This window comes from Lactuca sativa, chromosome 9 (assembly GCF_002870075.4).
Source record: "Lactuca sativa cultivar Salinas chromosome 9, Lsat_Salinas_v11, whole genome shotgun sequence".
Lineage (NCBI taxonomy): Eukaryota > Viridiplantae > Streptophyta > Magnoliopsida > Asterales > Asteraceae > Lactuca > Lactuca sativa.
This window is the reverse complement of record NC_056631.2, coordinates 213858292-213883921: the sequence shown is the minus strand read 5'-3', so window position 1 is coordinate 213883921 and position 25630 is coordinate 213858292. Positions and strand designations below refer to the sequence as shown.

The following is a 25630-nucleotide window of genomic DNA, read 5'->3' as shown; positions in this document are numbered from 1 at the left end:
AAATCTTCTCATCTAGACAACCATGAAGAAATGTTGTTTTGATATAAGTTCTTCAAACTCCAAATCAAGTGCACTAACCATAGCTAATAGAACATGAACTATTTTGTGCTTTAGCACAAGTGAGAAAACCTCATGATAGTCAATTCTTTCTTTATGTGATAACCCCTTTACCACCAACCATGCCTTGAACCTTGTTGGTTTAACTACATAATTTCCTTCTTTTTTTAAAGACTCATTTGCATCGCACAGATTTTCTCCTTTCGTAACCAACAAGATCTATGTTTCATTCTTATCCAATGATTCCGTTTCTTCGTTCATCATCATTAACCAGTTTGTTGTTTCTTTACTTGCAACAAACTCTTTGTAAGATAGGTGTTTGTTAGTATTAATGTCCTCATCAATCATTAGTTCATATGCTACAAAACTAATGTCACAAGATACAAAACTAATGTCACAAGAATTGACACATCCAACATATCTAGCATGTTTTTAAATGTTCATTTTCCACCTTATTTTTGCTATAATTTCGTCCTTATTATACTCTCTCCCGGCACCAACATCTCTAGATTCTTGGTTAATGGGTTGATCATGAGATTCATCCCATCTAGGATGTTTCATGTAGGTTTGTTGTTCTTCATTTATCATAACTCTATCTAGGTTTTGCGTTACAAACTCCGCCTCTAGCTAGCACCATGATCATGTTTCCTTGCAAGAGTTTTACTTTCTCTTCTCTGGTTACACATAGAAGATTCATCAAACGTCACATCTCTACTAATAACAAATTTTGGAGTCTTTCCTTTTCGTAAACACCATATTTGATAACCATTCAATCCAATTGAGTATCCTAAATATATGCATTTCATAGCCCTCAATTATAGTTTACCATCATTAACATGAGCATAAGCATGGCTTCCAAATGTACATAAATCATAATAGTTAGAGGTTTTTTTGGACCATACCTCTTGAGGAGTCTTTAAATTAATTGCAGTTAATAGAGATCTATTCACTAGATAACAAGAAGTGTTCACTTCTTATGCTATAATTACTTTGATAAATCATCAAATAAATGCATACATCTTTCATGATGCATGATCAGTGTTTAGTTCATTTGTTATGTGACTTCGTTTTGTTCTGGTGTGTTTTGTATAGTACAGTGCCTCACTATACCTTCTATTTTATAGAAATTGTCAAACAGTGTATTGCAAAACTCAACCCCATTAAACACTCTAAGTGTCTTGACTTGTTTGCTTGTCCGTTTTTCAACCATAGTATTTAACTTCTTGAACTTTCCAAACACTTCATATTTTTCTCTTTAGAAATGTAACCAGACATTCCTTGAATAGTAATCAATAAAATTCATAAAGTACAAGCATCCATCATGAATTTCGCTAGAGGACACCATAAATATGAGTGAGAACATATTCAAGGGTTTCCTTTGTTGTGTCCTCACAAAACTGAACTTCACCCTATGTTGCTTTCAAAGTGACACAAGGTTTATAGAAGTTGACTTTTCTAGTTATTTCTCCACCAAAAGACCACCGTTTACTTAAAATTGACATGTCTTTTTCGTTCATTTTCCCCAATCTAAGTCGTCATCACTTTGTCAATTCATCACGTTTCTCTAAGCGTTGGGATACAACCATCATTTCTTTAACTACGTTGCCATTTAGAAAATAAATTCCATATTTCACCTTTTTTCGTAACTATAAGATCACGTCGGAAAAATTTTATCCAAACATTTTGTAACATCCAAAAATACGATCCGAAAATTTCGTTTTAAAATCATTAATAAAACCATAATAAACATATCATATCATTCATAAACAAAATTCGTTATATCACATCAGAGTATCATCTCAAAACATGTTCTTTTATCAGAGTAAAACATCTCAGGCTAAAGCTTCTTGGTGTGTGCAATACAGTCATCCCGAGTTATTCCCTTCGCTATCGGAAGTACCTGAAACCAAAACTGAAAACCGTAAGCATGATGCTTAGTGAGCTCCCCAATCTACCACATACCATACACATAAACACACATTCTGGGCCCCCGCCCACTGCATCGGGACTTGCCCGGCATCAGACTTGCTCTGGCATCGGGCCATGCCCAGCATCAGGCCCCACCTGGCATCGAGCCCCGCTCGATATACAAATCTACTTCTCTTAGGCCTTGCATGTCTCTGGGCCTCACCCTCTATACACATACAATCACGTACACATAAAGTCATGCTATTACATACAGACAATCTCTATGCTATAACTGCTAGTCTCAAGGCCCCGCCTATCTTGGGCCCTGCCCCTACTCAAATGCTAATGAGATATGGAACCCCGTCCACACTCAGCTAGTGATGAGATACGGGCCCCCGCCCATACTCACCTCCCTACCAAGCATATACAAGTATCACACAGACAACAATTATAACTACATACACATACACTACTGCCTCGGGTACCACCCGAGATCGGACAGAAATTCGGAACATATAAATTGCATCAGGCTAACCCCGACATCATATCTAAATCCGGTATACACTATCACACATAAACGGGCCGACATTGGTGCCTTAGACCCATTCCTACTGGAGAAAACTCACATCGCAAGGCTGGCTGTGGAATCTTGTAAATAACCCCTCGCTGCTAGCTGGCAGATCCCCAAACTGCTGATCTCTCGTCTTCCCGAGCTAACAATACCAAAATATCACTTCGTTCGAAACATTAATCCTTATTAGGGTAAAATGACCATTTTACCCCTAGTATAACTTGGTCCATATCTAAGGCTCAAAACTCTAATATAAAACACCCAACACTAGATGGGCTTCCCAAACCCACTAGTGGCCCACTAATGGCCCAATTTACTAAATTGGGCCCAATACCTCTAATAGGCCTTACCCTAAGCCCAAACATCTTCTTGGCCCACATTAACTGTCTTCTGATGGCCCACTTAGGCCCAAAGGACCAAAATCCCCCTGTATGGCCCAATCCGAGGCCCAAAATACACAAGGCCCATCTCTGATGACTACGTTAGGCGTACTCCTATGTACGCTAAGCATACTGGCCAAATGATGCGTACATTGGGCGTACGCTCAGCATACTCCTCTGTTAAGTCCATTTCTCATTAAGTGCTTAATACTCAGATTTAGAAGCTACAATTAGAGATCCAAGTCCTTTTCATCGTCCTAATCCATAAAGTCACTAACTTGATGACTTTACTTGTCCCTAACAACTCCAAACTCCAAAAATGATGTACTATTTCCTTGAAGATGGCCTTAACTCATGCATGAATCCATTAAGACCATCGGATTTGGGATATAAAGCTTCCACCTTTGGACCAAAATTACTTTAAAGCTAAACCTCACTAGATCTAAGCACTCTTAGGTAAAGCTATGATCTTTATACCTCCAAGGAATTCTAGATGATGATGCTATCCCAGATCTATGAGCTCCAACTTCCCAAGTTCTTTCTTGCCAACTTCTTCTTTTCCTCTTCCAAGCTTACACTACTAAAATGAGCTTCTCAGGGTCAAGATCACCCAATGATGAAGGGATGAGGCGTTCTAGGGTTTCTCTGAGGTTGGGGAGGCTGATAAGGAGCTAGGGTTTGAGATATAATGTTCTTTATATAATGACATGTCCTAAAAATTAGGGTTTATGGTCTTTGAGAGTACGATGGGTGTACCTCTCGTATGTTAGGCGTACTCCCCCTACACCCGCGATCATTTCCACTATGCTGGGCATACACCAGCTTACGCTGGGCATACCCAGCCGGACACGTGCATGTTTCCTTTACATACATGGGACTTTCTTGTCAAACATTTCCATTAGGGAGCATTTATGCCAATAACTTCAAACTGCTATAACTTCTTCGTTCTAAGTTCGTTTTCGACGAACTTTATATCCACAAAAAGGTGGCGAGAAACCCTACGCTCCTAGTTACATATCCGAGTCTTAAAACCTTTCGAATAGAACCCAAGACCCATAAACAACCGAATCGCTTATATCTTGGGCCTCTGAGACCGCCACCAAAGTACTTTTCAAAACAGGGTGTTACAACTCTCCCCCACTTAAATTAGACTTCATCCTCGAAGTTTGCTACAGCCAACTACCCCGCTTCCTCTAACGGTGCTCCGATACGATGCATACTCTGTCTGCCCGATCCAATCCTCGAAGAACCGCCTCTACTTGTCTTCCATCCGATCCTTCTTGAGAAAAATTCTAACCCTCTAGGGTATCCTCTGGAGAACCATCTAATCGCTATAAACCTTTAGTACACCGCTCTTACCTAATCGATACTTCTTCTAGTACTGCCGGAGTACCCACGCTGAACATTCTAGGGGTTCACCCCTTCTTTTCATACGCGTTAACTGGCCTTCCCACGGCAACTTTCCATAAGCAGCAACCTTCTCTATCTCTGCGTTAGACAACACTACGTTGTACCAAATCTACAGTCACTCCCAGTGCTGTCTCTTCACTGCTACACACTAAATGCTTCCTCTTATCGCGTCTCAGTGCTGAACACCCAACTCAGCGGATGGATCAGATAATCCTTCGAGTAAAAGATTCATCCTTGCAACAGTTGGACTCAGACAAGAGCTGCACAACAAAGTCAAATCAATCCCCTATGAGATTATGTGATCTCATTGTGAGGGACATAGCACCACTCGGTCAACTGGCTGCTCCCCTAAAGGATTCTCCCATCCTTGCTCCTATGCGGAGGTCTTGCTGTCTCTTATTCGCTTTTCGGATGATCCGAGACCACCCTGGTCCCAACTAATCCACCACCATCATGGTTACCGGACTCCGACCGGTTAGTGAACTCAACTCCATCTCTCAGTCGCTCCCAGCGACTTCCGAAGGAAGCTTCGGCTGTCTAAAACTGATTCCTATCATACTATGGCTCTATAAATCTTGGGACCCTCGATCCCCTACATTGACCCTACCGTCTCTACCAGGTCTCACATGCGCTGCTATAAGTACACAAGCCTCGCCCATGGGTCTCACCAAACTATATTTTGGAGCGGCCTCTCCCACAGGTCTCACCTATCTAGGGCTATGCAGGCCCACTCCTCCTTAAATCTCAACTTGCTAACTTTTCCTGATTCCTATCATACTAACTAGGAGATACGGCCCCCCGCCCACACTCCACTAACTAGGAGATACGGACCCTCACCCACACTCCTCTAACTAGGCTGCTAATGAATGTTACGGCTTACCCGCAATCTTACAACACCTCACGTTGTCTAACTATTGATGAATGCTACGGCTATCTCGTAGTCTTACATCCTGGCTAAACTCGCATTCTCACCGAGAAGATCTTTAACTTGGTTCCCAACCAGTTATCAACTATCGTGAATACACAGACTTAATGTTGGGAAGTCTTCCCAAACTCCAAACTCACGCACTCCTTATCTTATTCAAGCAGCCACTTGGCAGCTTTCCTTCCCAACAAAGTCGTGAACGCATCCCAGTTGTGTACTCACTTCTGATCCTGACCACTAGGATGGTTATCGCCCACTTCGATTCAACTAGATCCCTACAGCTCCCCGCTTGGAAAGGATTCTCAATCCTTCTCTCCATCTAATGGTCGATCTATTGACAACCAATACTTACTATTGCCAGAGCTCCAAAACTAACCAATACCGAATCTGAACTACTCTGAATGACTAACAGAACATCTCTCGAGCCTTACTCACACTTGCTACAGTGACTGCATCCTGAGAACCTGCCCTAGGGAAACATCTCTGAACTACTACTCTAACATCCATGGTATGCAGATGGCATATAACATCATAAGCAGGAATTATAATATTCTAAAATATAGTCACTAACATCGATGCAGTACCATAACAAATAAATCATAACTAAAAGCTGATAAGAAAATGAAAGATACGCACCTGCCACATCAGGGGCTACTCGCGTCTCCTCTGAAACCAACTGGTACACCCTGCTCTTCGTCGTAGGCGCCTCTGCCCGCCCCTAACGGCCATCGGTGATCCTCAAAGTCGTAGGGGTAGGTGCTATTACTTTTCCTGTTGAACGAAAACTTGGACACTAGGCCTTCTTGTGGCCCCGCTGACTGCAATGGAAGCATATCAAGTTTGATTCCTGGGTAGTGGTAGCGGTACAATCTCTGCTAAAATGACCGACACGACCGCACTTGAAGCAACCCGAATCACCACCATTGCCGGTCCTACACGCACCCTCATGTGTCCTGCCACACTTGCCACAGGAGCTACGGTCCTGATCACCTCTCGATCTAGAATCTGATGTCTTCGGCTTTTTAACCTGACCCACTGATGCATGTGCCTGCTCAGGATTCTGCTTAGTGAGGGATTCTAACTCTATCTCCCACTCACAGGCCTTCTCCACCATCTTATTCAGGTTTTTTCACCCTGTAAATCTCACAAATTCCCAGATATCATCCCTCAGCATGGTGTGATATCTCGTCTACCTCATATCCTCATATGTAGCATATTGTGGGATTAACAAAGCTCGCTCCCGAAACTTGGCGGTGATCTCCGCCACAGTCTCTGTGGTCTGCTGGATTTCCTGGAACTCTCTCACCATCCTCTGCACCTCAATGGATGGTGCAAACTCCAAGTCAGATAGCCGAACGAACTCAGCCCATTACATCTCAGCCACACCAACTGCTCCCACCTGGCTAGTAACCTCGCCTCACCAATCTTCGGCTCTGTCTCTCAGCATATATGAAGCAAAACCCACCTTTTCTGCATCCGGGCAAGAACTAATGCGCTGGGTGTTCTCAATATCTAACACCCAGTGTTGGATAACAATAAGGTCCCTAACCCCAAAAAACTTTGGCGCCCTGCACGCCTTGAACTCCTAGAACGAGGGAGTTCGGGCCCCAGCCTAGTCCGCAGCAATCTCGACTTTGAATGCCCTGAGCCTCTCCTCTATAATCTCCAATATGCCCTACTTGACCGTACCAAAGATCATAGGAGTCTGGTCTAGAATACTGCACATAATCTCAGTTGATATAAACTCTCCCGCTTGCTCCCTGAGCCTGATCCCTCATCGGCGCCTGAATCGCCCACTGGTCTCTCACGTAATGTCACCATTCTGCAACATAACATAACTATCATCAGAATACTCATCACTACTGATGGATCCTACACGCACTACAAGTTCCTTGGTGTTATCTTAGCCTTTCTCAAATCGAGTACGAATCCTCTGCTTTCAGTAGTACGTGCCCATACTACCTTCCACATCTATCTATACTTTCCTCGAGAATTGCCTCGACTCCATCAAGTCCCTTACTACTACTACTGCTCCCAACACTACTCTCATCCTAGTCTTTCCCTAGGGTAACCTCCAACCTAATCCCATTCCTCAGCTACTGCAGGTATCCTCATAACGCCAATTGGCCACTACCTGAATGTCATCACATGTGACGAGGCTCAGATAATCCTTCAAGTAAAGGACTCATTCCTATAACGGTTAGACTCAAACAAGAGCTGCGCAATATGGCCAAATCTAGCACTCTGAGATTATTCAACCCTGATCACATGTGACTTGGAGTATCCACCTAATGGCTAACTCCCATCACTCAGAGTTCCACAAAGCACAAAGTAAGTAGCATTCAGACAAAAAGGAAAATCTAATCATAACATAATCAAGTTATTCTATTCATATGTCGGGAATTTGTACTAGCATACAACTCATAAAGCTCATACACATATAACAAGCACATAAGGCATCCTTCCTAGATCCTTAGTCCTAATCTAGCATGCAGTTCTCATAAGCATATCATATCTAAACAAATAAGTATGGGTAATTTAGGAGAACTTACTTGAGCTCGGCTGATTGAATACACCACACCCTTTTTCTCTTTTTCAAAGTTCGTTTCTCTTCTCAAAGTTCTTTTATAAAAATGATTTTCTTTAAAAAAAAATTCATACCAAGTCCTCAGTTTGAATTCAGACACACCTGAGAGTGTGCCCGAATCCCTCAAACTAAGGCTCTGATACCAACTTGTAATATCCAAAAATACGGTCTGAAAATTTCGTTTTAAAATCATTAATAAAACCATAATAAACATATCAAATCATTCATAAAAAAAAGTCGTTATATCACATCAGAGTATCATCTCAAAACATGCTCTTTTAGTAGAGTAAAACATCCCAAGCTAAAGCTTATTGGTGTGTGCAATGCAATCATCCCGAGCTCTTCCCTCCGCTACTAGAACTACTTGAAACCAAAACTGAAAACCGTAAGCACGAAGCTTAGTGAGCTCCCCAATCTACCACATACCATACACATAAACACACATATTGGGCCCCCGCCCGCTGCATCGGGACTTACCCGACATCGGACTTGCTTCGGCATCGAGTCATGCCTGGCATCAAGCCCCGACTGGCATCAAGCCCCCTCAATATACATATCTGATTCACCTAGGCCTCGCCCGTTATACACATACAATCACATACACATAATATCATGCTAATACATACAGACAATCTCTACGCTGTAACTACTAGTCTAAAGGTCCCACCCTTACTCTGATGCTAATGAGATATGGAACCCCATCCACACACAGCTAGTGATGAGATACGGGCCCCCGACCACACTCACCTCCCTACCAGGCATATACAAGTATCACAAAGACAACAAGTATAACTACATACACTACTGCCTCGGGTACCACCCGACATCGGACCAAAATCTAGAACATATAAACTGCATCGGGCTAACCCCAGCATCAGATCTAAATCGAGTATACATTATCACACCTAAATGGGTTGGCATTGATGCCTTAGACCCGTTCCTACTGGATAAAACTCACCTCGCAAGGCTGACTATGGAATCCTGTGAATAACCCCTCGTTGCTAGCTGGCAGATCCCCGAACTATTGATCTCTCGTCTTCCTGAGCTGACAATACCAAAATATCACTTAGTCCAAAACATTAATCCTTCTTAAGGTAAAATGACCATTTTATCCCTAGTCCAACTTGGTCCATATCTAAGGCTCAAAACTCTAATATACAAACCGTAACACTTGATGGGCTTCCCAAACCCACTAATGGTCTAATTTGCTAAATTAGGCCCAATCCCTCTAATGGGCCTTACAGCCCAAACATCTTCTTGAACCACATTAACTGGCTTCTGATGGCCCACTTAGGCCCAAAGGACCAAAATCCCCCTGTATGGCCCAATCCGAGGCCTAAATTACATAAGGCCCGTCTTTGATTAGTACGCTGGGCGTACTCCTATGTACGCTAAGTGTATTGGCCAAATGATGTGCTCGTTGGGCGTACCTGCATGTAAATTTAGCGTAATCCTCTGTTAAGTCCATTTCTCATTAAGTGCTTAATACCCAGATTCAGAAGCTATAATTACATATCCAAGTCCTTTTCATCGTCCTAATCCATAAAGTCACTGACTTGGTGACTTTACTTGTCCCAAACAAACCCAAACTCCAAAAATTATGTATTACTTCCATGAAGATGGTCTTAAGTCATGCATGAATCCATTAAGACCATCAAGGTGTCAACTTTCTGACCTAAGGAGTCATTTAGCACCAATGGTAGCAACCCTTCGCCTGGAAATCGCACTTGGGCTATAAAGCTTCCACCTTTGGACCAAAATTACTTTAAAGCTAAACATTACTAGATCTAAGTACTCTTAGGTAAAGTTATGAACTTTATACCTCCAAGGAGTTCCAGATGATGATGATATCCCAAATCTATAAGCTCCAACTTCCCAAGTTCTTCCTTGCCAACTTCTTCTTTTCCTCTTCCAAGCTTACACCACCAAAATGAGCCTGTCAAGGTCAAGATCACCCAAGGATGAAGGGATGAGGCGTTTTAGGGTTTCTCTAAGGTTGGGGAAGCTGATATGGGGCTATGGTTTGAGCCATAATGTTCCTTATATAGTGGCATGCCCTAAAAATTAGGGTTTAGGGTCTCTGAGAGTACGTTGGGCGTACCTCTCATATGCTGGGCGTACTCCCCCTACACCCGCGATCATGTACTCCACTACGTTGAGCGTACACTAGCTTACGTTGAGCGTACCCAGCCGTACATGTGCATGTTTCCATTGCATGCATGGGATTTGCTTGTCAAACATTTCCATTAGGGACCATTTATGCCAATAACTTCAAAGTGCTATAACTTCTTCGTTCTAAGTCCGTTTCCGACGAACTTTATATCTACGAAAAGGTGGCGAGAAGCCCTGCCCTCCTAGTTACATATCCAAGTCTTAAAACCTTTCGAATAGAACCTGAGACCCATAAACAACTGAATCGGTGATACCCTGGGCCTCTGAGACCGCCACCAAAGTACTTTTCAAAACGTGGTGTTACACATTTTCACCAAAATAATTCTTCTGAAGATCAAGAACAGACCAAAAATCAAGTTTTCTGACCATGTCATCGTAGATATTGATCTGCACTGTGTCATTGTCCTTAATACATTACATTACAACATCACCCATCTTCACCGTGCCATTCTATTCTTTAAAAGATTAAAAGAAATCATGATTATAGATCATATGGTGAGATGCGCCCAAGTCCAAGATCCAAGCATTTGCAGAACCAGTCTTACATATAGCTACATTTTCATATATGACTTCTTCATCTGAAAATCTCTTGAACCATAACATCACATTTATTACTTCTTGATTCAACCTTGAAATTATCTTTCTTTTGCTATGGAGATCTCTTTTATAGTGACCCTTTTTTCTTGTAGTTATAACACTTATCTTAGCATAAGATTTAGACTTATAATGTGGCTTCCCCTTGTTTCCACCATCTCTTTGCCAACAAATAAAATTGAATTGAAACATTCTTCATTACCAAAACCTATACACTTTAGTTCCTTTGAAACCAAGGAATCCTTCATGTCATTGACAATAATCGTTTTTCTACCATACAACACGGTATCAATGAGACTCTCATTAGAATTCGATAGAGAGAACAACGAACTAATAGCTCGATCCTCATTTCAATTTTAACTTATTCACCTTGTAGGTCAATTCTAATACGATTAAAATTATCTAGATGATCATTACGTTATTTTTATCATTAGAAGGGTATACAAACCTTCCATCTCATATAACCAATTCATGAGATAATTGTTCTGATATTAATCAAAGAGTTTCTCCCAAAGACTAGAAGTTGTTGTTTGATCGTCAACCTGACCCACCATGTCTTGTAGTAATTTTACTTCTCCTTTTAAATCCATTGCACGACCCTGTTGAAAAATAAGAGCTCTCGTTTTCACCTTCCATAAAGTAATGTCTTTCAAGCCATTGAATTTCTTCAACTTAAATTTGTAAGACGACATCTCTCCAATTGACAAAGCAAAATGTAACCCTCATACCACTTGTTAGGAATAAACGAGAATAATCTCACACACAAAGACACAGTGTTTGCGTGGTTTGGTCATTCTGACCTACATACATAGGCAAAATGGAGTATTATTATTCACAAGTTTAAACACAAATATGATTCGGTGCAATTCAAATCCTAATTAAAACTGAAATGGGCCTCAATTCCATTAGTTGATCGACAACCAAGCTAATGGATGGTTAGCTAGTGGTCTTCAATTTTCAAGTAACATTTAACACTACTTACAAAACATCGAATAGAGTAAACAATGAAATGTGATAATATCTAACAACCTAAATGATAAATTATTGTAGATCGAACTTATACACGACCTGTACTTGATTGGCCAGCAAGGAAACGAATTGCATTGGGATCCGCAAAGGGACTTGCTTATTTGCATGATCATTGTGACATTAAGATAATCCATCGTGATGTGAAAGCTGCAAACATATTGTTGGATGAGGAGTTTGAAGCGGTTGTAGGAGACTTTGGGTTGGTTAAACTCATGGACTGCAATGATACTCATGTAACAACAGGTGTTCGTGGTACGATCGGACATATAGCCCCTGAGTATCTAGCCACGGGGAGATCTTCAGAAAGAACTGATGTTTTTGGGTATGGTGTGATGCTTCTAGAACTAATCACTGGGCGACCAGCCTTTGACCTTGCTCGGCTTGCCAATTATGACGAAGAGGTCATGTTGCTTGATTGGGTAAGCATCCTTGAGTTGAATGATTTCACCAAATAATTTCAACATAAATGTAAAATAGGATTTCTAAAATCATCATAAAATACATATAAATGTCATTCATTAAACATGAAACCTTACTTGATTTTGTTTCATTAGAAGACGCCACGAGAGTAGACGATTAAGGAGGATTTAACAATTCTAAGTATGTCCCCTTTGTGATGGTGTTGATTTTTTACACATCCTTAGTCTCAAAGATAATAAATGAGAGTTTTGTAATTAGGAACAAAAAATTAAAGCACATTAGAAATCGCGTTAACCATCGTTTAATTTATTTAGAGGGACTAGAATGGCTTATCGAGATTCTGTAGGGACTGTTTGGTAATAATTAAAAAGTAAGTAAAGCCACAATTATTAAAGTGATTCACTGATAGACAAATATTTCCATATACTGTAAAAAGTTTAGGCACATAATTAATGGTAAAATTTCATTCTCCCATTTGGTTGTATGTCTATCATATTAAATTTTCTTAAGTTGGACAAGTCGAAAGATATGCCGAAAACAATCACAGTTGATGATGTGATGGAAAGAGGACGCCTAACTAGGAAATGTAAAGATAGTGTGATGAAAGACCTGAAGTAGCTGGTTTAAAGTTAGTTTTATGCTAGTATATGGTTATTCTCCTTAGTTTCATACTATTATTTATTTTACATTGTGGTTTAAGATTTCATATTTAGGAGATCATCATTCATACAATGAAATCGTTCTCTATATTCAGGTAGAGACTCGATTGTCTAAATCTTACATCACCCTTGATCCCATTTTCTAGAACTTGGGTATTATTCTTGTCATTATTCTTAAGTTAGCTAGGTATTTAGTCCACTTCATCTTCAATAGAATAAACAGAAAACTGAGGCAAAAATTACAATTACACATTAAGTATATGTTCAATATTCAACAAAGCCAAAGAAGTCTACTAGATATGAATATGATATAAAGTTATGGTGATATAACTACAATTACACATTAATTATATGTGCAATACGCAACAAATACGAGTCAAAACTCACAATTTGCGGGTATTATGGGGCCTCATCCAAGTGCAAGGGGCTAAACATCTCAAAATCAACTGCCACAAAATTACCAGAATGCTCAATTTCCATTTGGCATTTTTCTGCCACCAATTTACTATAATTACAGTCCATTTTCGCAACCCAATATTATGTCAGCCGGATCAAGCCTGTCGGCCCAATCAGCGACAGCCTAATAAGCTGGACTGAGCAGCCAAAGCACTGCTTACCCACCAGCAGCCCGCCATGTATATACAGCCAGCCCACTCCTCAAGCGCAGATCAAGCCCAGCAGCATATTCCCTTCACAGCCCAACAATACTTTTGCTCCAAGTTTAGCAGTAGCCCAGTTCCAACAGCCCAACACCTACAGATCTGTCTTCAATTTTTCAGGCTATGTCAATTCAACTACCACCAGATAATAATTATTACATGGATACGGGGAGAACTCACACATGAATTTTAATCAAGGTACTATGCACTCTCTTACGTCTTGTAATTCTAAATCCATAATAATTGGTAATGTTGCTATCATTCCAGGAATACATATTGGTCAAGCTTTTCTTCCTTATTCTCACAATAAGCTAGGTTGACTTTCTTTCATTTTGGTTATGGAAAGTGAAAGTTCTTTCGTTTAGTACGAGATCGCTTCACACCTCGCGGTGCTTACACCTCTCGCCTATCGAAGTTTTCTCAAAAATGTTCTTGTTTCAAATCAAATAATTAAAATTTTAGTCTTTGATCCTAAATTTACCATTGATAATTGGGCTTCTGTCTCTTTTCACCCGTTTGGTTTTTCTATAAACGATCTTGATTATCGTGCCCTTTTTAAGCGATGCGATAGTGTTGGTGATCTATACTCGTGCACCCCTTCCGTTACAGTCACAGATTTTGCTCTTACTGCGGTTTCTCTTCCCACTAGGTTTCGCCTCTCAGGACATCCCGGCTCCTCTGTTCTCAAGTTTTTACAGTCGCGTCGTTTTATTTTCCATTTGGCTTCGCTGCTACAGTCAATTTGGAAAACATTTTCATTTATATTTTTCGCCATCTTTAACAAACACTACTCATGTGTTTGAACTTCTTCACTATCATTTATGGACATATCATGTTACTAGTTGTGATGGCTTTAAATAATATATTTTGTTTATTGATGATGTTTCTCATTTTTTGTGGGGTTTTCCTCTACGTGCTAAATGTAGCCTATATTGTTTTTTGTAATTTTAGAATGTTACGTCAAAAACCAATTTAAAACTGACATCCAATCTTTTCAGTGTGATAACAGATGCAAATTTAATAATCGTCTCCTGCACACGTATCTCCAATCTAATGGTATTACTATTCGCTTCTCATATCCATACACGTCTCAGCAAAATGGGAAATCTGAATGATCTATTTGTATTATTAACAATATTGTACATATTTTCTTGTTTCAGACGTCTCTAGCTTCCTTCTTCTAGTCTGAGGCGCTTCTCACTGTTGTCCACACTCTTAATCTTCTCCACACCACCACCTTATCCTTTAAAACTCCTTTTGAGGTTCTTTTTGGTTTCTTTCCAAAGTATGACCACCTCCGTCTTTTTGGGTGTTTGTGTTATCCTAGCACATCTTCCACCTCTCCTCATAAACTTTATCCTCGGTCATCTGCTTGTGTTTACCTTGGTCCTGCATCGGACCATAAGGGTCATAAGTGTCCTGATCTTGTCACATAACATGTCATCATATCCCGACATGTTGTCTTTGATGAAGATCACTTTCCATATTGTGATTTTCACCCAGCCCCTACCAATTCTGACTACGACCAGTTCACTCCTGATAATGATGACCCACCTCCCACTCTTCTGCCCTCGGTTTATCCTCCTACCGAGCCAATGGCCACTCCGTCACACTTTCCTCCTTCTCCTTCTATCCATCCACCCCCTCCTCCTCATCATCCCTCTAGTCAGCCTATGAGTACTCACTTTAGAACAGGTTCCCTAAAACCACACACTCTTTTCAATCTCTCCATTACTTCTGAATTCTCATACATTCCTCACTCCATAGCTCAGGCCATGAGTGATCCGAATTGGAAGGTAGAAATGGATGCGGAAATGTTAGCCCCCACTAACAATAACACATGGGATCTTGTTCCTCGTCCACCCACTGCCAATATTGTTGGTTTTGGATGGCTCTACCGATATAATTTAGACTCGCACGGTTACCTCGATCGCGACAAAGGCAGGTTAGTTGCTCATGCTTTCTCTGAACAACTCGGTCTAGATTTTAACAATACATTTAGTCCATTTGTTAAAACCGCTACCATTTGTACTATTCTTAGTATGGTTGTCTCACGTCACTGACCTATCCATCAGCTTGATGTTAAAAACACCTTCTTTCATGGCGATTTAACAAAAAAAAAGTTTACACGAAACAACACCTGGCTATGTCTATCCCACCTTCCCTGATCATGTTTTCCGCCTTTGTAAGGCCCTGTATAGTCTTAAACATGTTGCTCGTGCCTGGTGTCAATGTTTATGTATTCATCTCCACTCTTGTCTTCACCAGTAGTTGATCAGACAATTCTCTTTTCATATTTCATCGTGATTCATAGACTATCTATCTCCTGCTATATGTTGTTGACATCATTTCCATGGATTCTAGCCTCTCGCTCATTATAAGAGTCATTACACGTCTCTTGTCTAAGTTTATCATGACGAATCTAGGACCGGTATCTTTTTTCCTCGACATTGTTGCTACCCTCTCCCCTGACAGTTTGTTTTTCTCACAAACTATGTTCGCCAAGGAGATTTTATCCCGAGCTGATATGACCCTTTATAAAAGTTTAGTTGTGGCTATTTTATATCTAACCTTTATTTATCCAGATATTACTTAGGTTCAACTGTTTTTCCTCTTTATGCATGATCCTCACGAACCACACTTTCTAGCCCTTAAGTGAATCATGTGTTATCTACAGGGTACTCTTCAGCATGGTCTATTCATACTTATGTCTTATGTCGATCGTTTGGTCTCTTATTCTGATGTTAACTGAGCTAGCTGTCCCTTGACACGTCAGTACACATCTAGGTTATGTGTTTATCTTGGTGATATTCTTGTCTCATGGTCTTCCAAACATCAACACGTCTTCCCTCGGTCTAGTGCCAAAGCTGAGTATCGGGGGGTAGCTAATGTAGTCGTCGAAACTGCTTGACTCCGAAATCTTCTTCTTGAACTTTAGTACCACTTGACCCACTCTACAATTGTGTTTTGTGATAATGTGAGTGCCACGTACTTAGCTTCTAACCCAGTTCAATACTAGCAGACCAAACATATGGAAACAGATTTACATTTTGTTAGGGAGTGTTGATAATGTGAGTCCTCGGATCATCAATTTGCATATATTTTCACTAAAGGACTACCTTGACAATTATTTGTGGATTTTCGGGACAGTTTAAGCATTAGAGAACCTCCCGCTCAAATTGAGGGGGGTGTTAATTGTATTGTTTATTTCTATTATTTGTGTTGGTTTTTTGTACGTATGGTTTCTTGAGAATGTTAATGCAAACCCTAAGGGGTATTTTCGATAATCACATAGTTGTGTTTCTTGAAACTTTCTCCGTAATATGTCTTTTTTTGTGATATCATGATATGATAGTCTCTCTCAATTTAAACATCGATAACATCAATAAGAGGTTGAGGTATTGATGTTATATCATGATTTGAGATTATAATTGACCCAGTAGTTTGTCGAGTTTCGTTAGATTCCATGTTCTCCACTTTTCATCTCTCATGAACCCTGTCTCCCACATTAAAATTGTTCCCAAGAAACTTAGCATGTCTAGTTTCTACAAGTCTTATGGATGAATAGGTAAGTAAAACATGTAACCATTGGATTGGTATATATAACAAATAAAATAGAAATCGATGGTCTTAAAGTCTAATTTTCTAATTTGAGGATTATAAACTTTGGCTTTCATTGGACATTCCTAAACCTTTAAATACTTTATACTAGATTTTCTTATTTTTAAAGTCAGTGTGGTTAGTAATCAGACTTCACACCATATCCATAAATGATGTAGTTTCACATTTCCACAACTCCATTTTGTTGAGAGCCAACATACTAAGCTGAGTAACTATACCATGTACCTTAAAACTCTACAAACATTATGGGAATTTAACAGACTTTAATATGTCATGTATAATATTATCTACTATTATCTGACAACTTTTATCTTACGACCATGATTGTTCTCAAGTTAGACCTTAAAGGTTCTATAAATAAATTAATAACTTTGCCTTGCACTCCAAGGCTTGTCTATTTTCCTTATTATTAGCTTTTCATAGTTATCTTATTTAGTTTCCTTCTAGGTTTCTACTTTGTTAATTGTTTGATCCTTCCATTTGTATTTATACCATTTGGTCAGTTGAATGAATTCAAGCTTTTGCAAACATCAAAATCTTTATGGCATCAAAGTGGATCTAGATTGATCTATCTCAAACTTCAAAGTAATTATGTCTGAAGATGATGAAATACCGCCACCAAATAATGATGGAAACACCATCGATACAAACTCCCCATATTACAATTATGAATCTAACTACACTAGATAGATGCAAGTCAGCGATGTGCTCAGTGACTGGTCACAAGAGATTTTGAATTTCTTGTTTGCCAAAAACAAAGTAGGCTTCATCAATATTATAACTCTCCAGAAGGCGGAAGAATCCTTACCAAACTATATGACATCGATGTAGTGTGATGTTATGGTGAAGGCTTTGTTCACCATAACGATGGAGAAAGCGATTAGAAGTAGCGTAATGTACGCTAACAACGGATCTGAGATATGGTTTGACCTCGAAGAAATATTTGGCAAAGAAAGTGCACCAAGGGAGTATGAAATCAAACAATCTCTCACAATCACAAACGAAGAAGGATCCTTCGTATCAGCATACAACACAAAATTACGAAGCATATGAGACAAAATTCAATTTGTTTCTCCCACGCCATGATGTTCTTGTGGGAACTGCACACTAGGTTACCTTTTCTAATTAGTTCAATAAAACTAGTAGTTTTTTTGAGTTAATACATTGTCATATTTGGGGAAAATATCATACACCTTCACTTTCAGGGTCTAACTATTTTTAAAAATATAATAAACGATTTCAATAAAGTCGTTTGGGTTTTTCTTCTTAGACACAAATCTGAAGGAAGCAATTGTATAGTTAATTTTTACAAAATGGTCAAAAATTCCAATTTAAAAAAGTATCATAAGGACTAGATGTGACAATGGAGGGAGTTCACCTCTAATATCATGACTAGTTTTTACATTGAGCAAGAAATTCTCTTGGAAACTACATGCCCACATACACCTCAACAAAATGGGGATGTGGAACGAACGCATCAATATGTGTTGGAAATCGCTAGAGCTTTGCATGTTGAAGCCAATATTCCAACTAAATTGTGGGGAAAATGAATCTTAATGGCCACATATGTCATAAATCGTTTTCCCTTTAATGTCATCAAAAACAAAACCCTATATGAGATTTTCTCAATCAAGAGTCCGATAATGATTGTATAAAAGTCTTAGGATTCTTAGCCTACTACAGAAGCACAAAACAGAGGGATGTAAGTTCGAAGTGAGGGGGAGGCTAGGATTGTTCTTAGGACACATGATGTGTATTTTTAATGCACTAGTTTTAAATTTATAGTTCCTAGTCTATCACATTTAACCATGCCTTACAGGCAATGAACCTAATCGAGTATAGTATAGTTTTGATAAGCAAGGGTGTTGAACTCAAGGGGAACAGTAGTGAATTAATATTAGAACTAGGTGTGAGACCCATGTATTACATGAGTTTATTTAAAAAAAATTAAATATAAAATTTTAACAATTTGAAAACTTTAAATTTATAAGAAAAATAAGAAATTTTTTGAATTATTAAAATTAATGAGACTTTAATGCATTAGATACATTACATATATAAACCATTTTCTAATAAATACCTTACATATATATTACCTTATATATTAAATGTGGATTTTAATATAATAAAATCAAAAATACAATAAAATGACAAGTGGAAAATAGAAAAATTTAAAATTTCTAGAAAATGCCATGTGTCCAAATGAATGAGAAGATGACATGTGGCAAAGTCATTTTCATTTATTAGGGTGGATGTTTTATAATAGGTTATATTAAATAAAAGAAATGTAAAAAAAGGGTTTTATTAGTAAATCGCAAACTAGATATGTTGGAAACAAATCACTTCAGGTACTTTGGTTTAGTTTGGATTACTTCTCAAAATCATGGTTAACTTTGTTAATAGTGCAACGGATCTATTAGTTGGTTACCGAATTCTAATGTGCCTAGGTATCTTGATCGGATTTCCTAGTATTAACAATTAATGAACAACTAACACAATGATCATGTAATTAGTGAACACCTAATTAATTTAATATATTTGGAATATGAAAGATATGATCTAGTGATTTCTCATCAATGGTCATGACAATCAATTGTAGGATAGCATGGATATCTAAGCTCTCTAACACAGGCAAAGTAACAGATTAACTTTACCTAACCCTAGGATTTGATCAATCTCTACTCCTAACAGTTTATTGATCATAAACTAATTAAGATTCAAGTTAATGTAATTAGATTAGTCCTCTTAACTACACATAACTCAGCAATAGGCAATAGAAATGATAACTCTAACATCATAGGTGATGATCAATCAAATACAATTAATAACCAAACTAAAAAAATCCAAAATCATTGAAATCAACACATAAAATCGAGTTTCATCTACTCGAAATGAAAGCAACAAGTTTTAACACTTAAATTCAGAAAGCAAAAACACAAATAGAAACATTGGAATTCTAATCATGGTCAGAATAGCAAACCGAATGATTCATGTCATAAATCAGCTCTCGAATCCTTCAAATCTTCACTCCATATCAATTTAATGGCCCTCTGGCTGCTTTCTAGACCCTTAAAATCACAGCTAGGGGGTTTGTTTTTGTAGGGTATTAATTAGGGTGGAAATTATATCATTAGGGTTAATTTTCAACTCTATTTATAGGTTCCAGCATCGCCACGGCGTGGAAAAAGACTTGCCACACTGTGGGAGATGGAATCTTCCCATGCACGAAATTTTCTGATTTTCCATGCTGTGGAAATGGCTTTGCCATGACGCGGGAACCGGGAATCCAAAATTTTTACAAACACAAAAGTCGTATGTAATTTTGTCTAATTTTCAGAACATATTAAATCTCATCAATCTGAGTTACGAATCATGAGATATGGTCAAAAACCTGACGATGGGTCAAGCTGTCCAGCAACATCCTTTTTGCATATTTTTAGCTCCTTTATCTTCCTTTTGCATTCCAATCTTCTATTTTAAATATAGTTGAACATTTCAAAGCATATTGTGTATCATATATCTTAAAATATAACTTTTGTATTCAAATATATTAGGATAATGGCCTAAAATACATAGTTAAATAAGGTCATAACAATACCCCCAAGGGACAAAGGGCTACAAAATCTATGATCTAGAACATAAAAAGGTCGTGATATCAAGAGATGTAAAAATTTTTGAAGACTCTTTTCCTTTCACAACAAGAAAGAGAGATGATGATCACAAGACTATAATTCTCGAATATCCAACAAATATAACTTTTAACAATCCTTGCAATTGTCAAAGTGACACCATTCCCATAGAAACATGTAAATCACTTGATCAATATGAAGACTATTTGAGACCTAATAATAATAATGGTTTAAGTTTTAACTATGAGAGTACACATCATGAGGATCAAAACGTTGAGAATTTCAAGGCTACTACTTCTGCTACTACAAATTTCGACAACAATACTAGAAAGAGAAAAAACCAAATCTCAGCTAAAACATCTAAAGCACTATGAAGTTAACTTGCCACCTTCCATAAACCATGCGCCACCCACGCCTGATCAAAGATCTTCAACGGTACACCGCTTAGCTAAATGTAAATCTTATGAAAAGCTTTTAGATTCTCACAAATATCTCTTAGCAGCCATCATTATAAATAATGAGCCAAAGAATTTTGTTGAAGCAACACATGATGATAAATGGAAAGAGAAATCAAAGCTCTAGAAGATAATGGGACATGGACTCTTGAGAACCTTCCTAAAGGAAAGCATGTCATTGATTCAAAGCGAGTTTATAAAATAAAATATAAACCTAACGGATAAATTGAAATATATAAAGCAAGACTTATAACAAAGGGGTTCACATAGATGGAAGGAGTGGATTTTCAAGACACATTTGCACCCATTGAAAATTGGTTACAGTTCATAGTCTCTGTGATGCAGTGGACCTGCTTAGTCTTGGGCCAGATCAAGACAATGGTGGTGGTCCAGGTTAAAGGTGATTGGATCAAGTTGGAATCTCAAGTCTATGTGATGTTTTAAGTTTTATCTAGTTGTTTAGTTAATTCATCTTTAGAGTTAGCTCCTATTTTGTGGGGGTCATTAGATTACATATAGTTGTCATTGTTATCAGAACTAATCAGTTTTTAGTTTTTTTAATTTGGAAATAGTAAAGAGATTCCAATTCGTATCATTCCATCAGCTCACAGGCCGTTCCTGGAGAACGGCATCAGTTGGTATCAGAGCTCAAGGAAGATTCGACAATGGGAGACCGTGGAGGACGAAGGTATGGGAACCCCCGTCGATTCGCCGGCAGAGTCAATGAGGAACACCAACGTAATCCACTAGACATTGAAGAGATAGCAAGATTACAGCAACGGGTCAGGGACCTGGAGATGCAACATGAGGAATGCTCAGAGGAGGTAACGAACATTGATCCTCGCATTTAGGATGATGGGGATTATGCAAACAATCCATTCGCACACGGTGGGAACCCGTTCGAACAGAGAGAGCGGAAAACAGACCCATTCCAACACTTGGGAATCAAAATTGGCGTACCAGAGTTTGATGGGAAAGCAGATCCTGATGTGTTCCTTGATTGGCTTCAAATAGTGGAATATGTATTTGATTTGCGGGATATATCAGATGAGTATAAGGTAAAACTCATAGCCCTAAAACTCCCTAAATATGCTTCGATGTGGTGGGAAACTGTGAAGAAAAAGCGGAATCGAGAGGGAAACTCGAAGGTAACGACATGGAGAAAGATGAAGAAACTTTTGCGGGAAGGTTTTTGCCACCTAATTTCCATCAAGAGGCATTCTTAGACTATCACAACGTAGCACAAAGATCATCAACAGTGGAAGCGATCATAAGTGAGTTCGACAGATTACGCATAAGATGTGGGGTAGAAAGAGAGGAGGAACAAATTATAGCTCGATTTTTTGGGGCCTTAAAGTCCGAAATCGCAAATTTCGTCTGTAACACCCCAATTTTCAAATATCGATTAAATGAAAAATAATCGTTCCAACATCTCCCAAGATCAATTCTGAACTTACTTATAGACTAAACTACAGCGGAAGCAAAATAAAATAAAATAAAATATTCAGTTAAACAACTTCGGGTGTTACGTCTTTGCGGAATTCCTTTGTTGTCTTGTTGATAAATCCTTCTCCTTGGCCTTCCTACTACCACTTGCTAAATAGTTTCCTGGGTTGCGCACATTTAAAGTTTCTAAATGGGTAAGCCTATGGCCTAGTGAGTTCGTGTTGCACATACATGTCCATCACTTAAAAAAAAACAAATAGTTTTATCACATATATTCAATAAATCATACAACAAAACATATCACCCGATGACATAATTTAGGGGAACGATTAATTATTCAGAGAAATAACCAAAGGTTCATTTCCCTTTTCCTTGAGACAACTTATTATCCATTGTACTCAAGTAGTTTAAATATCCAAGGAAACGAGTATGATTCTCAATTCTCATCCCCGCCGATCACACACATCCGTCATGCTTACGGCGATTAAATATCTCACCCGTTCTCACTAAACATCTCACCCAAAAAAACTCACAATAGATAAACAATTCAAAATAACATTTGCACGCAGCCATACTTATCATAAAACATACCGTCAATAAATAAATAAAAATCACATAATAAACGCATGATAAACGTTTATGTGCGAGCAACCATAGGAAAAAAAAAAAACTCACCTGGTAGATGAGGTGCTTAGAATAGCGTATCCCCGCCAACCAAAACGTCCTACAAATTTTAGTAGATACCTCTAAGTCAAGTAATCTATCTCTTAACAGTTCATCCCCTATATCATTCACTGAGTTTGGTTGAGTGACTCATGTGTTCCTATCAGCCAACGAAAAGTTATGATTCATCCTTTTTTTTAATGTGTCTTTTCGTTAATGATATTTTAACATATAAATTTTTAAATGCATCGACAATGTTTTAAAATACGTAAAAATATATTAGCGAATAGAAATGCCCGATAAACTAAGGTTTGTTTTCCATCTATTCACAAAATTTGTGTTTATATGATAAATGCTTAAAAAAATCATAAATTTAGTAAACACGAACCGAGTATCAATCTTAATTAATAATACTACTAATATAAATATTACAATAATATTTCAGGGACCATTTTGTAGATTGCAAAAACTTTTTTAAGTGCATATATGGCTAATATCGGCCAAACTTTTAAAATGATTCAAATACATGGGGTAAACCTATAAATTATGAATCTAGTTTCAAAGAAGAAAACGTCTCTGTGTGTGTCAACTTAAATATTTTAAATTTAGTCAAATTAAATGGGATCTGGACACGCCCACCCCGAAAATTCAACGGGTTATCTTCTTCACCCGAAAGTAAAGAAATATATTTCCACCATTTCTGTAAATTCAAGCCTCCATTTTTCAATAAAACCACGTAATAAATTTAGATAACGTACTAAAAAACTTATCTCTATTTTCCTTTATCGTTACATTATGACCAGAGCTCATAAATTAAATTTCAAACATCTAATTTGTTGGAGATTACCAACCAAATAAAATTTCGAATTTTGATACACGAATGCATATTTTCGGCCGAATTAGAACACAAGGACTCAACTAGACACTGAAACACTACAACGCCAAACCAGATAAACAATGAATTTAACCTCAAATCAAAGGAACATACCTTAATTCCTAGCGAAATATCAAAACTCTTTACAAACTTTCTTCTCCAATTTCTCCCTTGATTCTCAATGATTTCTTGCAATTCCAGTGGGCATCCCACTCCATTTCTCAAGCCCTTTATAAAGCCTAAGTTTGTAACCTTCCTAGCTCACTCATGAGTCCGAATTTATGCCTCCAATCAATGACGTTTTTAGAGTTTAATAGTCATCAATTAACCCTAATACTTATTTATCTATATTTTATATTTATATTTATTTTATATTATTATTGAGTTATCACATCGTCCAACTACAACCTTATTGGTCCTTCAATGACGTATGTCAACTAGCACTTAAAGTTGAAAACAGATGAAAATCAAGGCCAAAACCGTTGTGACTCGACCCACGTTCTAGAAAACTGAAACTTATAAAGGAACATTGGGTGGAACCCTAGCGAACCAGTTCAACTCGATTCGATCTGAAGGCTCGAGTAATCCATCTGTCACTCCAACTCGAAACCCACCGCGTTGTTTTAAATGTGGAGGATTAGGGCATTTTGCTCCCGAGTGCCCCAACACCCAACTTGTGACTCTCATAGAGGACACTCCACCAAAATATGATTCTGATGGTGAAATACATAAAGATGAGGACACCAAAATTATTTTAAGCCCTTATCGCCCAGCGTGTTCTTGGCATGATCCCTAGCCTCCTCACTGACGATAATTGATGGCTTTGAAATAACATCTTTCGCACCCGGTGCACTGTAAAGGGTAAAGTGTGCACCGTCATAATTGATGGAGGAAGCTGTGAGAACATGGTAGCGGAGGTAATGGTTGAAAATTTGGGTCTGAAGTTGGAAAATCACCCCAAGCCGTACCAGTTAACATTGTTAAAAAAGGGAAATGTGGTGAAAGTCAAGCACAGGTGCCTGGTACACTTTAGCATCGGGTCTTGTTATTCATACGAAGTTTGGTGTGAGGATATTCCCATGGACGCATGCCACATCCTCTTAGGTCGTCTGTGGCAATACGATCGGCGTGTAAGTCATGATGGGTACTTGAACACCTATACTTACAAAAAGGCAGGAGTTAACATTAAATTGGTGTCATTAGACATACGGGAATCGGGAAATGAAGCACTCATCGTGACCAAGTCAGAATTCTTAGATTTTACGAGGACCACTAAACCACCTATTATGTTTGCCTTAGTCATAACTGAAGCCAATCCTTGTGCTGTCGAACCGCCACATGCAGTCAGACAGCTTCTTCGGGAGTTTGTGGATGTCTTACCAACTGAAATTCCTGCAGGACTCCCTTTGGTACGTGAAATCCAGCATTGCATCGACTTCATCCCCGGTGCCTCGATTCCTAATAAGTCAGCATATAGGATGAACCTAGCCCATTATGTGGAGCTTCAACAACAGGTCACTGAGTTGCTGGAAAAGGGCCTCATTCGAGAGAGTATGAGTCCTTGTATCGTA

General features: G+C 38.6%; 1 protein-coding gene and 1 long non-coding RNA gene across 10 annotated transcripts in view; one reads left to right on the top strand and one right to left on the bottom strand.

Moving 5' to 3' along the window:
• LOC111899014 (BRASSINOSTEROID INSENSITIVE 1-associated receptor kinase 1) overlaps window positions 1-25630 on the top strand; it is a 41360-nt gene that overhangs the window by 7842 nt on the left and 7888 nt on the right. For 6 of the 7 annotated variants that reach the window (XM_023894894.3, XM_023894893.3, XM_042897894.2 and 3 more), the window contains one exon: window positions 11655-12052. In XM_023894894.3, the coding sequence (XP_023750662.1) occupies window positions 11655-12052 (398 nt within the window). The remainder of the gene's footprint in view (window positions 1-11654; window positions 12053-25630) is intronic. The other variant, XM_042897893.2, reaches the window with a different exon arrangement.
• On the bottom strand, window positions 1775-24316 carry LOC122195791 (uncharacterized). Of its 3 annotated transcripts, none has more exons than XR_006186536.1 (3): window positions 24174-24316; window positions 23198-23345; window positions 1775-1957 (listed from the first exon to the last, which is right to left on the bottom strand). It is a non-coding gene; the product is annotated as an uncharacterized LOC122195791 (long non-coding RNA). The 3 variants fall into 3 exon arrangements; XR_006186531.1 differs by lacking the exon at window positions 1775-1957 and adding an exon at window positions 12941-13477; XR_006186537.1 differs by lacking the exon at window positions 1775-1957 and adding an exon at window positions 12941-13473.